The 15,402-nt window shown below is 35.6% G+C and overlaps 1 protein-coding gene across 1 annotated transcript in view; it reads left to right on the top strand.

Annotated features, from left to right (window-relative positions):
- CCDC102B (coiled-coil domain containing 102B) overlaps positions 1–13,298 on the top strand; it is an 87,675-nt gene extending 74,377 nt beyond the window's left edge. The window contains 3 exon segments of the mRNA XM_029922790.1: positions 854–1,063; positions 10,925–11,006; positions 12,700–13,298. Of these exon segments, the coding sequence (XP_029778650.1) occupies positions 854–1,063; positions 10,925–11,006; positions 12,700–12,803 (396 nt within the window). The 3' untranslated portion in view covers positions 12,804–13,298.
- The last annotated feature ends 2,104 nt before the right edge of the window (positions 13,299–15,402 follow it).

Genomic DNA, 15,402 nt, shown 5'->3' with positions numbered 1-15,402 from the left:
TAGCCTCTGTCTCAACGGTTCAACTCTGCCGTCATTCGTGTGACCACAAGCATAAGCAGTATGGCAGCGAATCAACATGGCTGCATTCCAGTACAACTTATTTTTGACACTGAAATTTGAATTTTGTTTACTGTCAATGTGTCTGAAATAGTATTCTTTCTTCATTGTTTTGAACTATCAAAAAATGAAAAACCATTTTTATGGGGTATACTAAAGAAGACGGGTCAGATTTGGCCTGTTGGCCATGATTACCCACCTCGAATTCCCTGGAAATCCAACTAGCCACTCACTCATGTGTGATTGACTGTATTCTATAGTACTTTAATTATGGAATGTATAATATTTTGTTTCACTCACTTGTCTTTATTCTCACTGACCAATATAATAGGTGGAACTTGAAAGGTATAGTAAATAAATAAATAAATAAATAAATAAATAAATAAATAAAGGTAGGGTAAATAAATAATGAGTGAATGAATACACGATCTATATCCATCCAATCAAGATTGCCCAAGAAGTTATTTTGTGCCTTCCCAATGGATAGTGTTCATATTTAAGTGGAGATTATTGCCAGAATACAATCATGTTTCACTTGGCATGTGACGAATACAGTCTGTTGATTATAGGAATAGTCTCAGGAACCAAGAGGAAAACTACATTTATCTAGGGCACAGCCTGGACTTATGATCTTTGTGTCGTGCACAACTTTTCAGACAAATACCCTGTTCTTTTTAAAAATTACATAAATCTGTGTGTCTGTGAACCTTTCTTAGTGGGGACTTGTTTGCTGGGTGCCTTGCCTTTTGGTAATTACAAATGCTACCTGTTGCTTCTTTGTGTTTTCTGTATTTAGCTAGAGAGATTGCAAGCTGAAAATAATTTGGAGCAGAAGCAGAGGGAAATACTTGAAACCGAAAAACAAGTACTGGAAAGAGAAAATAGAAGGCTAAAGGCCCAGGTGAAAGAAATGGAAGAGCTTCTGGAGAGGAAAAATGTATTAAGTGTAAACTCTCCAGGTCCTGACTTCAAGACATCACAAATTGAACTGCAAGAAAAAATCAAGGTATCAGCTTCCTTGGAAGCAAATGTTCTCAGTCACTGTAGTTGCCTCCCTGATCCTGCCTTAATTTTCACCCACCTCCACGTCTGAATATTTCCTTTTGTACCATTTAACATCCAATGCTTGCTCTTTTTCTCATTGTAAGGTAGAATAATGTTGTTCATGTGTATGGACACAGTGTAACAGATTTTGTACGAAAATGTTAGAATGTGACAAATCTGACAGTTTCAAGCTTTTCCAAAAGGAAGAAAAAATGAAAGGATGGACGTTTGCACTTTTCATTTTCTTTTATAAAGTTTTGCCCCTATGTTTTTAAGCAATTGATCTTATTTTTAAGTAAGCATATTTCTCCTTTAGTTTGAACAACCATGTAGTAGGCATTTGTCAGTTCCTATAGTAAGGATCTGCATAAGTATTTCAATTTAATTTCAATTACATTTACTCTACTCTGGTTCGCTTTTAGTCTCAGAAAAATTATTTTGAGTCAGTTCAATGCATCATGTTGCAAATAGCTTTTGTAGGGTATAACATAAATGTTAAAACTAGAATTAAACTCAAAATTTAGGTTGTTTTGGAATTATTTTATCACAAAGCTAATAGACAAAATTACTGCTATAGAAGGAATTTTTTTTAATAAATCATTTTTAGATTTAAAAAATAATCTCTTAATGGCAGTTGCAATTTGTGTGTTTCAGTGTCAACCTGCTGCAGAACATTTACATCTTGTTTCTATTTCTTCCCTTAAAGTACGTAGAGTATCTTAATGCACAATTCTTTTTTTCATTCCTTTACCAGTGAATAAAAAGTGACTTTGATAAGCTCATATTTTTTAATTATATAAGTAGTTCATACTCAGATGAGCTCTAAAAGCTAAGTGGCCAGAACAATTGAATTCCATATCACTTTTCTTTATTTCTTGTCATTCGAGAGATTAGTTGCAAATACAAGATTAAATTGCATAGTGTTTTGTGACTTGGCAATGCAAATATCCATTCTGTTAGAGCAAAATAATATATGAAACCAGCCAGGATAGCGGCTCTGACATACGTAACACCTGTAGAGATGTTTTCATGTTTTCTGCTTGTAGATACACAGAATTATTTCAATTATGAAACAAGTTCGATCATCAAAATACCTGTGTGTGTTTGACTCACCTGAATCACCAATCACTTTATGTTATACACTGTGTCAGTCAGTGCCGTAGAAGCTGGGTGACATGAAGACTAATGAATCATTATCCCTGCCCAGAATGGGCTTAAAGTCTATAAAGGGAGATAAATCCATAAATTATTATCCATAGCACATCATGATAATCGCTTAGAATAGAGTAGAATGGGCATACAGATGAAGTAATTCGTCCTATTTCATTTTGATTTCTATCTAGTTACGTCAAAACATTATAACATAATAAAGTACGCCAGTTAGGAAATATGAGGGTTGATTGTCACTGTTTGGAACTGGCGTATGTGCCGATTGAAGTGTCCTGTCAACCGGGCACAGAGTCCATACCTGAGGTCTTAGGAAAAGTGTAGTTTTTCAGCTTAGAACTGAACAGAACCTGGAAATGAGAAGATTCTGGAAGCCCTAACCAGCCCAGTGGGTGTGTTCATTGAGCAGAAAACTATTCCTTACATATATACTATCTTGATGATCAGGAAGAGGTGCTGGGGATTCTCACTCTTCATTAAGAATTCAGACTCACTACGGGAACCAAAATAATTACTTATCATAGAGCAGCTGCAGGTCAGAGTCCCTGGTGCCACAGAGCTCCCCACTGGGATCACGATTCTGTCCCCAAGTGCCAAATGAATCAGAGCTGCATCTAGAACATGCCTAAGTCCAGGGAATAGTGTAGGTTTTATTATAACATGAAGCTAAATTGTAATTTTGACATTATTTTAACAAAACCTAATTTACATGTATATGAGCTCTGTATAGAAGCTCCCTATAGGAGTATCATGTGCACATAGGTACACAATTATCATATGGAAGTACCGTATATCTATGTGCATACAAATAATATATACGGGAGAGATAGTGGAAATAAGTGTTGGCATGTAAGTGATAAAACAGTAACCACTCAACTACCCTTCTCTAATAGAGGTGTGAGTTCTCTTACTACAACATATTTCTACCTATCACATTTAACAAATGTCTGTGACAGACACAAAATTACCTGGTATTCATAGAAACCTCCATATCAGTAAATTGTATTATTTCTTGAACTTTAACATTCTCATTGTTTGATGATTTTTTTATAAATCCTTATTATACAAGATAGGAAGAATTTCACATATATATTTGAAATATAGAGTGCTATATTTTGAATACATTTTTTGCATAATTTTTGGCTTTAGTATTATAGGGAATAGATTTTTAAAGAAAATATTTTTTAATTTTAAATTGCACTATTAATTTAAAGACAAAGATTCTCCTTGACACAAATGATCTCATCACATGAATGTCCATCTATCCGGTGGTTGTTTTTGTGTCTTATGTTAAGGCTATGTGTGCATCAGTTTTTTACAATTAAAAAAAAAACCCAGCAGTACACCTGAATTTTTAATGAATAGATTGGAAAATTACTAATCAGGATGATGTATGAGAGATAGGACCACACCTATGAGAGACACAGAGAGAAGTAAGTTTCAAGACCACCTATAAATCCTCAACCTATAAATCCTGAGGTTAAGAAAAGAACATCTTCACCAGGGCTTGGTGAAAAGAAAAAGAAAAAAGTCGAAGGATTTCACCAATTGTAATCTCTTTTTGAGCTTTTACTTCCACCTCCTTTCCTCCCTTTGTTCACTTCCAGGAACTTTTAGGGGGACAGAGGGACGAGGAGAACAGAAGGAGGACCAGAGAAGACAAGAGGGAAAAAGAAGGGAAAGGTGGAATTTGTGCCCACTATAACGTGAGGACATAACAAAACAACCAGAATGGGAACGAGCACATATAAGCTAATATTTTTCAAGATATGTCCTCATTTTACTGAAATAGAGAAGTGTAGAATTGTGATTCCCAACCATTTTTCTAAAAATGATACCTATAAATGCTGATTTGCTTTACTTTATCAAGTGACACCAAGTTTTGTACTTGGAAAGCCTTGATTCTGCTGATATGCAGTATATGTATTCTCCATTCCAAATCATACTTTTTGAAGTGAAAAGTTATTGGAAAAAGTGGTCAATATTCTACTGCGTAAAGCCCCATGAACTAGTCAACATGCCTCTCATGGAGCTTTTTGGAGGCTTGTTTTCTTAGATCATTCTGGCAACTGACTCTCTCCCTTCAGGTCAGACAATAGGTCATTTTCAGAAAGCTAATGTGACAGAGTGGTAATTGATGTGTTTCAGGAAAATGATGAATTAATCTAAGAGTAGAAAGGCCATCAAAGTCAATCCCTAATGAATTTACATTACTGACCGTGTCCATTTCTTGAATAGGAATGACATTATATTTATTTTGCTTCATAACTTTATTCTCAGGAATGTTTTATTTTCATTCAGAGGTTTAGCAGGCATGCCGGTTTATTTGTTAACTTCCTCCATTATTTTTCTTTTAAAACCTTCAATGCTCCTAAAATTATTGAATAATTTAAGAACAAATATTATTATATCTATTCTTATAATGTTGTAAAATAATAATTTTAAATATAAAATACCATAATGTGATGTTATTAGACAGGGTCATTTCATGTTTTTCTTTAACCATTCTTACATAGCTTTGCTTTTAAGGTACACTAGAAATTTTAATTTTTAACAGAGTGATTAGTAAAAATTTATATTACTGTAGAGAATTTTATATAAATGGAAAATTTAACCCTTTTCTATGTGAAATATATTTTGGTATATAAAAATGAAAATAATTCATTTGAAGAATGTCTTAGTTGTAGCAAAGCACTAATCTACACATGAGTGCCTTTTATTAATTGATAATTCAGTTCTTTCATAAAACTTAGAAACACATCCATGATTTTGTATACATTTTAGCAAAAGTGAATTGGATTATTGAACAGAACAATGTTCTTTTCTTCAAGAATTTCTGAAGTTAGCAGAGATTGATTCTTAAGTACCGTTTATCACTGTTATAAAGAGGTATCTACTGAAAGTTCATGCTGAATTAAAATAAATCAATATGCTACCAAATAGGGTGACATTTTCTCTAATATAATGGCTGCCCTGAGTCACCCTTAAATACACATATGCATTCTTGCATTCAAATGCACACGTAAACACAGACAACAAATTGATTTTTATAAATAAATTTAAAAGTAAAAGTTTTGTTTTTCTTTCTGCTTTGTGATTCTACACTGGAGAAAAAGAGACACAAATAAGATTTCGTACATGTGAAGCCTTATTTCTAGGAATATATTATCACTGGGTGGAGTTTCACTTATAAAAAAAACAAATGCTCTCATAGCTTATTAAATTAAAATTATGAATAGTAAACCTCAGCCCTCCCTAGTGTTTGGTGCACCTTCATAAATGTGTGTCAAATGAATAATAAAGAAGTGTATGTTCCATTTTCATCAAATTTCATTGTATATTTTGATTTAGCCTTAATTCTTATACTCTTTTATTCTATGATAGAGAGCAATGAGGTGTGTAAGACTGTTGGGGGCTTATAATATTCTTAAAATTTTCCTTTGTGTACACTAGATCAGTGATATTTTACCCCCAGCCAATTAAAACCAAGATGCAAATTTTGACACTTGAGGTCACTTATATTTTATAGATTTAGAACTTCATGAAATTTTATAATATGAATTGTGACATTCAGATATGAAATTATATCATCTTTGTTTGATACACCTAACATACTACTGATAATCCACTATATTATTGCAAAATGATTGGCATTTCACATAGCTGTTATCAGTTGATTTATATTACCTGATATAAAGCAGTGATAGAAAATAATATTTAGCTTCTTATTTAAAATGACAAAAACTGTTATATTTCTTTAAAACTAAAGTTAAAATTCAACTTAAAAATAAAACTGTAAGATAAAGTCTGAGATACTCACTATTTTGTTCTTCTTCTTTTCCTTTTTCTTAAAGTGAAGGTACATTAATAAAACTCACCTTTTTTATTTATTTATTTATTTTTTTGAATTCATGACCCTGAGATCAAGACCGGAGCTGAGATCAAGGGTCAGACACTTAACCAACTGAGCTACCCAGGCACCCCCATAAAATTAACCATTTTGAAGTGAATAACTAAGTGGTATTTAATACATTCATGATGTTGTGCCACTATCACTTGTAATGGATTCCAAAACGTATTCGCCATCCCCAGGTGTCATAGACTCTGGGTCGCGAGTGCTTTCTCGTCCAGCAAGAAGGTGGGATGCAGGATTAAAATGCTAGAGATGGCTAATGTCCAGGAAGAGACAAGAGCCCCAGTTAAGGGTCCTTGCTCTATTTTTTTAGGATCAGAAGGCTTACAAAAATTAGTGACAGATGTGCACAAAGACACAATGAAACTGTGAACATTACCTCATGGACATGAGGGCACGTGGTCTTGAAGGTAATGCGGGGTTAGGGGTTTGGGTGAATACAAAACAAAACCTGGGGCCAGGCATCCGGACGGCAGCACCGTCTGTTTACAGCAGATATGAGGCAGCACCGTCTGTTTACAGCAGATATGAGGCAGCACCGTCTGTTTACAGCAGATATGAGGCAGCACCGTCTGTTTACAGCAGATATGAGGCACCGCCTCTGTTTACCTAAACTGGTCTCGGGGACAAGAACCGCTGAGCAAGTGACCTCAGGGTCAACACGGCATCTTTCTTTTGTTAATTTTATCTGTGCAAGGCAACTTCTCCCTGCAGTGGTCTATACCCTATTTACCTGTTTACCTAATTTGGTCCTTCCTTCCTGTGGAAGCAGCTTCCTGCTATTGTACTAAGTTGGGGGGCACTTTCAGGCTGAATACCTAATCTTGTTTATTTCATATACCTTAGTTCTATATTGGGACCTTTGCCCCACCCTCTATAATTGGGGTCTCTGCCCCGCCTTCTCTATACTTTTCTGTACCGAATCTTGTTTACCCAAACTTGGGTGTGAGCAACCTACTGCTTTCTAATTCTTTATACCTTGTTCACCCATCAGTGCAGGCTCGGGGAATCCCTAAGCTTACTCCCCACATGCAGAGGAAGCCAGTAAGTTCTATAGGCACTCCTATTCCTCTCTCCCTGAAGCTTCTAGCCACAGGTCTGCTTCCTTTGTCTATGGATTTACCCGACTAGATATTTCATATGAATGGGATCATACAGCATGTCACCATTTGTGTCTGGCTTCTTTAACGTACAGAAGGTTTTCAAGGTTCACGTGCACATCAGTACTTCATTCTCCTTTTTGGTTGCATAGGATTTGGTTCTATGAAAATACAACAATTTGTTCCTCCATTACATGCTGGTGGACACCCGGGTTCTCATCATTTGACTCTTTTGAACAGTGTTATTATAAATACACATACATCCATTTGAGTACCTGTTTTCAATTATTTGATGCGTATATCCAGCAGTAGAATTTCAGGGTCATATGGAAGTTCCGTATTTAATACTTGGAGGGGCCACTCCCCACAGTGGCTTAGTCGTTGTATTCCCATCAGAGTATAAGAGTTCCTAGCTCTCGGTAGCCTCAGAAACATTAGTTTTGTTTTTGTCTTTTTAAAATTATACTCATACGAATGGGTGTATAGTGTGGTATCTTACGGTGGTTTTGATTTACATTTCCCTCATGACTAATGATGTTAAAAATCCCTCTGTGTGATTCTATATCCTTTTTGGAGAAATGTCTGTTCAAATTCGTTACCTCCCCTCCCTTTTTCTTAAACATAAGGTTGTTTCCCTTTCTGTTGCTGAATTGTAAGAATCCTCTACGTATTCTGGATGTTAAACACTTACCAGGCATATTATTGCCCAACCTTCTGTAGCATTCTTTAGGTTGACTTTTTACTTTCTTGGGAATTTTTCTGATGTACAAAGTGTTTAGTTTTGATAAAATCCAAAGTGTCTATTTCTCTTTTGCTGTTTGTGCTTTTAAAGTTTCATTTCTAAGAAGCCATTGCTAAATCCAAGGCATGAAGATTTAACCCTTACATTTTCTTCTAAGACTTTTATTTTTGTGTGTGGTGTAAGAAAGGGACAATAAATTATATTTAAAAAAATTTTTAAAAAGACAGTAGAAAGTAAAAAAAAGAGAATAAAAATTTGAAGAATATAGACTTTTATAGTTTTACCTATTTTCAGTTAATTTATATATGTACTGTAAGATAGCAATCCAACTTCATAATTTGATCTGAATATACAGTTGCTCCCACACCATTTGTTGAAGGGACTGCTTCTCTCTCATTGAATGGTCCTGGCACCTGTGTTGCAAATCAGTAGCTTATAGAGATGTGGGCTTATTTCTGGAGGCTCAATTTCATTCCATTAGTCTACATGCTTACCAGTATGCCAGTGGCACATTCTTTTTATAACTGTATCTTTGTAGTAAATGTTGAAATCAAGACATAAGGCTCCCCCAACTTTGCTCCTTTTCAATATCATTTTGGATATTGAAAGCCATTTGAAATTCCATATGAATTTGAAGATCAGCTTTTCCATTTCTGCAAAAAATGCAGTAGGGTTTTTGGTAGGGACTCCACTGAATCTGTAGCTGACTTTTGGGAATATTGAGATCTACTAAATGTTTGTGTCTCTCCCAAGTTCATACGTTGAAACTTTATTGCAAATGTGATGGTATTTGGGGGTGTTGCTTTGGGGAGGTGATTAAGTCTGACAGCAGAGTCCTCATGAATGGAATTAGTGCTTTTATATCAAAGAATCCAAAGATCTTCCCCATTATTATTCTATGAAAGTAGTTACTGCTAAATGTGTGATTCAGTACATCCATAACAGAAAACAGGACCAGAGTTTAGAGAATGAAAGAATAAAATTCTTCTCCTGGTTCATATTCAACACTTTGACCAAATAATACTTCTTGTGCTTTAGTTTCCTCATTTTTAAGAAGAGTCTGGAGATTCTTGCTGAAATTCCTCCAGCACCAAAATCCCATTATCTTATGATGTTTTCCAAAATTTAGCTACTAGTTTAAATAAAAGCACTAATTTGGGTTCATGAGGACAAAGTAATATTTCTCTAGAATTTCAGTTTATTTTCACTAAAATGGCTGTTGGCTCCTAATCCAGCTTAGTGTTCTTTTTCCACTTGCTGGATTTATTTCTTCTTAATTCATGCAGTTAAATTTAATATGGCTGTTGCCATAATTGAGAGAATTTTCATCTTATTTGTCTTCCACTGCCCATCACTTTGTGTTTCCCTATCACTTTGTTGTGCTTAATTTAATGGTATTTAAACCTCCACAGGATTTGGCAGATTTTCTGATTCTTTATAAATTCTAGGAAAACAGAAAATAGGAAGCATCAATATATCAGTAACTAAAAAATAACCTCTTTGCTTTTTACCAACTTTAATCCTCCATTACAGACTTCCTTTGTGTGTGTGTGTGTGTGTGTGTGTGTGTGTGTGTAAATGTAGTCATATTTTAGTGTTAAATGAATAGAAAGTCAATCAACAAAGAATAATTACAAATCACATTTATATTTCACATTGGCTTCTTTTCTAGCATTCTGAAATCATGTTATTCCATATATGTTCAGTTAAATTTACATGGTGGAGAAAAGGAATTTAAAAGTAAATTAGACGTTCTTGTCTCCTAGAGCAATGTTTCTTGAAGTTGGATTATGGTCCTACTATAACAGATAGAGTGATTTCTGAAAATAAAAATTCTGAATTAATAGGTATATAACTTGAGAAGTAGAAATGTATATATTTTTTAAAAATTAGGTGTCCACCGATGAATGGATAAGGAAGATATAATATATCTATCTATATCTATAGATATATATCATCAGATCATGATCTCATGGTTTGTGGAATCAAGTCCCACATCAGGCTCTGCAGTGACAGCATGGAACTTGCTAGGGATTCTCTCTCCCTCTCTCTGGCCCTTTCCTGCTCTCATGCACATGCTCTCTCTATCTCTCTCTGAAAATAAATAAACATTAAAAAAAAGAATGAAATCTTGCCATTTGCAAGGACATGTATGAAGGTAGAGAGGATTATGCTAAATGAAATAAATCAGCCAGAGAAAGATAAATAGCATATGATTTCACTCATATGTGGAATTTAAGAAACAAAACAAATGAGCAAATGAGAAAAAAAGAAGAGAGGCAAACCAAGAAACAGACCGTTAACTGTCGGGAACAAACGGATGGTTACCAGAAGGGAGGGGGTGGGAGTCAAGTTGGTGACGGGGATTAAGAGGTGCACTTGTGATGAGCGCAAGGTGTTATGTGGAAATGTCCAATCACTACATTGTACCCTCAAACTAATTACATTGTAGGTTAACTAGCTGGGGTGTGAATAAAAATTTTTAAATTTACTTGAACAGCCAAATGATAAATAAAAATAAAATGTTGATAGATCCAGCCAAAATGTCTTAAAAAAAAGAAGAAAGAAAATAGCTGGGTGGTTTTTATTTTTACTAAACTTGGAAAACTTTAAGTCAACACACAATGTTCCAAAAACATATTATAATACCTTTTGTAAAAACTATAAATGACTTTAGTTTATTTCTGATTTGGCATTATTGAAGTGTGTGTGTGTGTGTGTGTGTGTGTGTGTGTGTGTAACTTTAGTGATTAAGGTAAATATCTTTTGTTAATGGTAATTTCAAATACTTTCAAGGATGTTTTATATACTTCATAGTTACTTTAACTAAATATCACAAATGAAATTTATCTTTCTAATGTACTGCACTAATGCTTGAAAACGTGATTCTCTGGCCTGGAGGCAAGTTGGTGGCTGTTTTGGTGGCCTGTCCTTGGCAACATGGAGAAAGAGCAGGGAAATGGGAGAGGTCTGCTGCGCCAAGGTAAGGCAGGTGTGGAGGACAGTAACATATGGAGAAATAATTAGCTGGCTGAGTCTGTATTACAAAAATAATTTTACCTTAAGCCAGTTAAAATTAATTATCCTACCTTAAGCCAGATAGAATTAATTCAATTTTTCCCAAAGAAAACTGTTTATTTGGCACGATTTGGGCAGACATAGCTAGAAAGGTTTTTTTTTTTTACCCATATTAGTGAGCATTTCATAATTAGAACTATGTCCTTTGGCTCAGTATACAAATAGGAAAAAAAGCAAGAAGGAAAATTTGGATTTACAAAATTTTACAACCCAAATGTGTCCTTTTCTCCAGATAATTATCTGAGTTTTAATGTTTTCTAGTCTTTATATTTGAATGAGTCACTGTTTATTAGCTTAGCTTGGACCATATAAGGAATGCCTTTTTCATTCTTTTTATTAGATTTGTCTTATCTGCTTTTTCCTTTTTAGCATGTAATCCACTGGAAGAAAAAATCCATTTTAGTTTTTATTTTTAATGGCTGTAGAGGAAGTATCTGTATTTTTTCAAAACTAGATTAAAAAGTATTCAGTTTTTTTCTGATTGGGCAAAGTACATTTTCACATAGAGCAATCCATCTTATTTCTTACTTCACATGTGTTCATAACATATCTTTTTACTAAGAAGAGACAAATATTAAGACATTATTTTATAAAGGGTGAAAGGTAATCTCATCTATTACATAGATTTAAAAAGTCACTTAAAGTCATGTTATATCTACTCTTTCATTTCTTTATTAATTAATTCAACAAACATTTGCTGCATACTCACAGTTTGGTTGTAGGTATCAAAAAATAGGTGAATAACAAAGGTATATAATACAAGAAATTGAATGACTTGGAAGGACTTGGGGGCAAACTCATGTTCTATATACAGGAATGGCCTCTGGTGGATTACTACAGAACACGGCTTAACTAAAGAATGAGTTCTCCAAAGACGGAGTCAGGAAGAGACAGAGCTCAGTGACACGGTTTCATCACTGCCCCCATGATCAGCCACCTTGGCTATAAGCTTGGAATAGATGTCACCTTATGGCTGGGGCCACCCGCTCTATAATTTCTTGTTGCCATTCTTCCCCCATGGAAGTCAGCTCCAAATTTAGGTTTTACATAAGCACATTTATTTTCCAGCATCTAAAGATTATCTGGAGCTCTAGATGTAAGAGATTCAAGAAAATGTAGATGTTTAGCAATACAAGAGGGAAAACTGGAAGCAATCTGGAGTGAATGTTGAGATATCTAATCTGTATTTCAGACACAGTGTAGATGGGGTATAGAAAGGTGGCAAGACTCACAATATAACAGCTGTCCTTATGAAACCTACCGTCAATCAAGTCATCAACAAACAAGTCTGTAATGGCGACTTAAAGTCGAAAGTCCGTAGATTCATGTCATCGCTTCTCCCTGGGAAATGACGATTCAGACTGAGTGCAGAAAAAAGAAGCCATTATTCAGATGGTATTGCACATGAACTAAATAAGGGCATGGGCTCATTTGCTTCTGATGAAATTTGGGGAAAACAAGGGAAATCTAATTGAAACCTACTAATTTTTTGAGATCATTCTAAATGTGTGAAATAGAAGAGAAGAGTAGCTGTTGGAGAGACATGTGGAAGGAAGCCGAGGTTCTGAGACTCTACCCGTGTGTCCCCTGCCTCACAGGTCTCTGGCATGATGGTGGAGCTCCAAGGCGTGGTCTGAAGTCTGCTGGCGGCGACCCCCGGAAGGAGACGTGCTCAGCAAAAGTCCATGTGCTGCGGAAATAGTGGGGGAGGCACAGGAAAAGAAGACATGGGATCCCCCAAATTAACATTTTAGGTACTCTCCTCCAAGGATCTGGTGGTTATTCTCAGTTTTTGTAGCTAAGGGAATTGTCGTCATGACCTTTCCTAGTTGCTTTAGCCTTACATCCTGTTGTTCCTCTCTGTCCGAATCTATTTGCACTGAAATTAAAGTACCTTTCTATGTTGTTTTAGGGACTTTATCCATCAATTCAGATTATTCTTGCAGTATGTTAGTTATATAGCTTAGTTTCCTTAATGATGGAGCCTGTTCCAAATTGTTATTTTGGAAGTTTTCTGTTAGCATCTACAGCAAAATACTTGTTGATTCCTTCTTTACCGAAGAATGGCAACAGCTTGCTCTGGGCCTTTATGTGTTTGTACTGCAAACATTGCACCAAATGATCAATGTTCACCTCCCCACAGGAATAGAATTACTTTTATTCGTATACAACCTGAAAATAAATCTCCTCTTCAAGTACAAAATGAACAGAATGATCCTTATATGTAAGAATATGTCCCACCATTTTATTTGCCTTGTCCACACCATATAAATGCATACCTATTCTATATGTATTACATATGCCTATTTTATATAGATTATATACATATACACACACATACATACACAGTATATAAAACATCGCTCCACCCTCATTACACAGACATGCAGAGCTACATATTCATGAGAAAAGTTTAACAATGTAATAGGCCAGTATTGACAAATCCAAGATAATAGACAATTAGGAAGTTCCTAAGTCATCTGAGATCAGCAGATATAAAAACTTACACAAAAATCTTCATTTTGTCAAGGCAAAACATAAAGTTGAATGTGTTTGGAGATTCAACATCCATCTCAGTTATAAAGGTTACTGGATTGTTATTGTTTTGGGAACCATACAATCTGTTCACCCAGCTTCTACTTAACTTGCATCTGTTTTCCTCTGGGATCCACTCCACCCTCGAATTTCAGGCCACATCCTGTGGCTAAGGTTGATACCAGCTCTGCCTCCGGGCTGTGTGGTGACTGTGTATCTAATCAGAACATTTACATTTTCTGGGCACACATACTTGTTCAGACAAGTAACCACATCAGAGACGATCAAATGTAGTGATGCTTAGGCTTTTCGAAGAGGCGTCTTCTTGCTGTTAGAATTAAAATTAAACCGGAGAAAATATAGAGTTAGAACTCTAAAAACGATCATGCTTTCACTTGTTGCTGCACGGGGAGGAGAGGGGAGGCACGGAGAGGGGACTGACCAGGAGACATAATGAGCCTCTGCCGTGAGCAATAGCCTGGATTAAGATATCCTGGGCAGGCGAGAATTCTACCACTGAACCACCAATGCTACAATACAATCTAAGTTTATTTTGGGAGTGTTTGCTGTATAATTGGACTTAATGAAATGTTTAGAGGTGCAGTAGGCATGACTTTGAGTAGATAATGAAAGAAAATGCAAAATGCTAATTGATTCATGATGTGGTTTCATCTTAGCTTGGGCAAACCATGCAGTATTCAATATATAGTAGCAGAATATTTACTATTGAAGCTTGAAAAGATGTGAGTTCTTTGTGTACCATCTTTCATTTATGCATGTGAGAGGGTTTTCTTTTCTTAATATTTTTACATTGTAGTACTTGTTTTCCTTGTTGGGGTGTTTGCTTATTTAATACATTCCATCAAGGACAGAAAAAAAAAAAAGATATCCTGGGAATTGTAAATAAAGCTGCGATAAACACAGGGATGCGTGTATCCCTCGAACTAGTGTTTCTCCGTTCTTTGGGGAGAAGCCAGTAGCGCAATGACCGCATCATAGAGTGGTTCTCGGTTTCACCCTGTGAGGAGCCTCCACACCGTCCTCCGTGGAGGCCACGGCGGTTCCCGTCATCACCGCCAGGGTTCTTGCTCCTCGCCAACTCCTGGTTCCCGCGCTGTGATGTTCATTATTCTGACAGGTAGGAGGGGAGAGCTCATGGTAGTTTTGATCATTTACAAAAGCCAAATAATGGAAGCAGCCCAAGTGTCCATCGATTGAATATTATTCAGCCATGAAAAAGAAAGTAATCTTGCCATTTTTAACAATGACATGGATGGAGCTAGAAAGCATACTGCTAAGTGAAAAAAGTCAGTCAAAGAAAAGCAAATACCATGATTTCACTCATGTGGGGAATTTCAGAAATAAAACGAACAAGCTAAGTGGGGGAAAAAAGAGACAAACCAAGAAACAGATTTTTAACTTCAGAGGACAAACTGATGGTTACCAGAGGGGCAATGGGTGGCAGGATGGGTGATGGGGAGAAAGGGGGGCACTTCTGATGAGCGAGCACTGGGTGACATGTGGAGTTGTTGAATCACTATCTTGTACACTTGAATTGAATATAACACTGTATGTTAAGTCTAGTGGAATTAAAATAATATTTTAATATAAAAAGATATTCCTGGGATTTTCAGTTATTTGTGTCCATGAGTTTTCTTCTCCATTAAAGAAAATTTGAACAGAGATCCAGTAAATTCCAATAAATAAAAATGTTTTCCAATATATCAAAAACAGTTTAATAATAGCAAATATATTCTTTAAAAAGG

The sequence above is a fragment of the Suricata suricatta genome, chromosome 14 (assembly GCF_006229205.1).
Source record: "Suricata suricatta isolate VVHF042 chromosome 14, meerkat_22Aug2017_6uvM2_HiC, whole genome shotgun sequence".
NCBI classification, from domain to species: domain Eukaryota; kingdom Metazoa; phylum Chordata; class Mammalia; order Carnivora; family Herpestidae; genus Suricata; species Suricata suricatta.
Note: the sequence above shows the minus strand (reverse complement) of the source record. Positions and strands in the feature narration are given on the sequence as shown.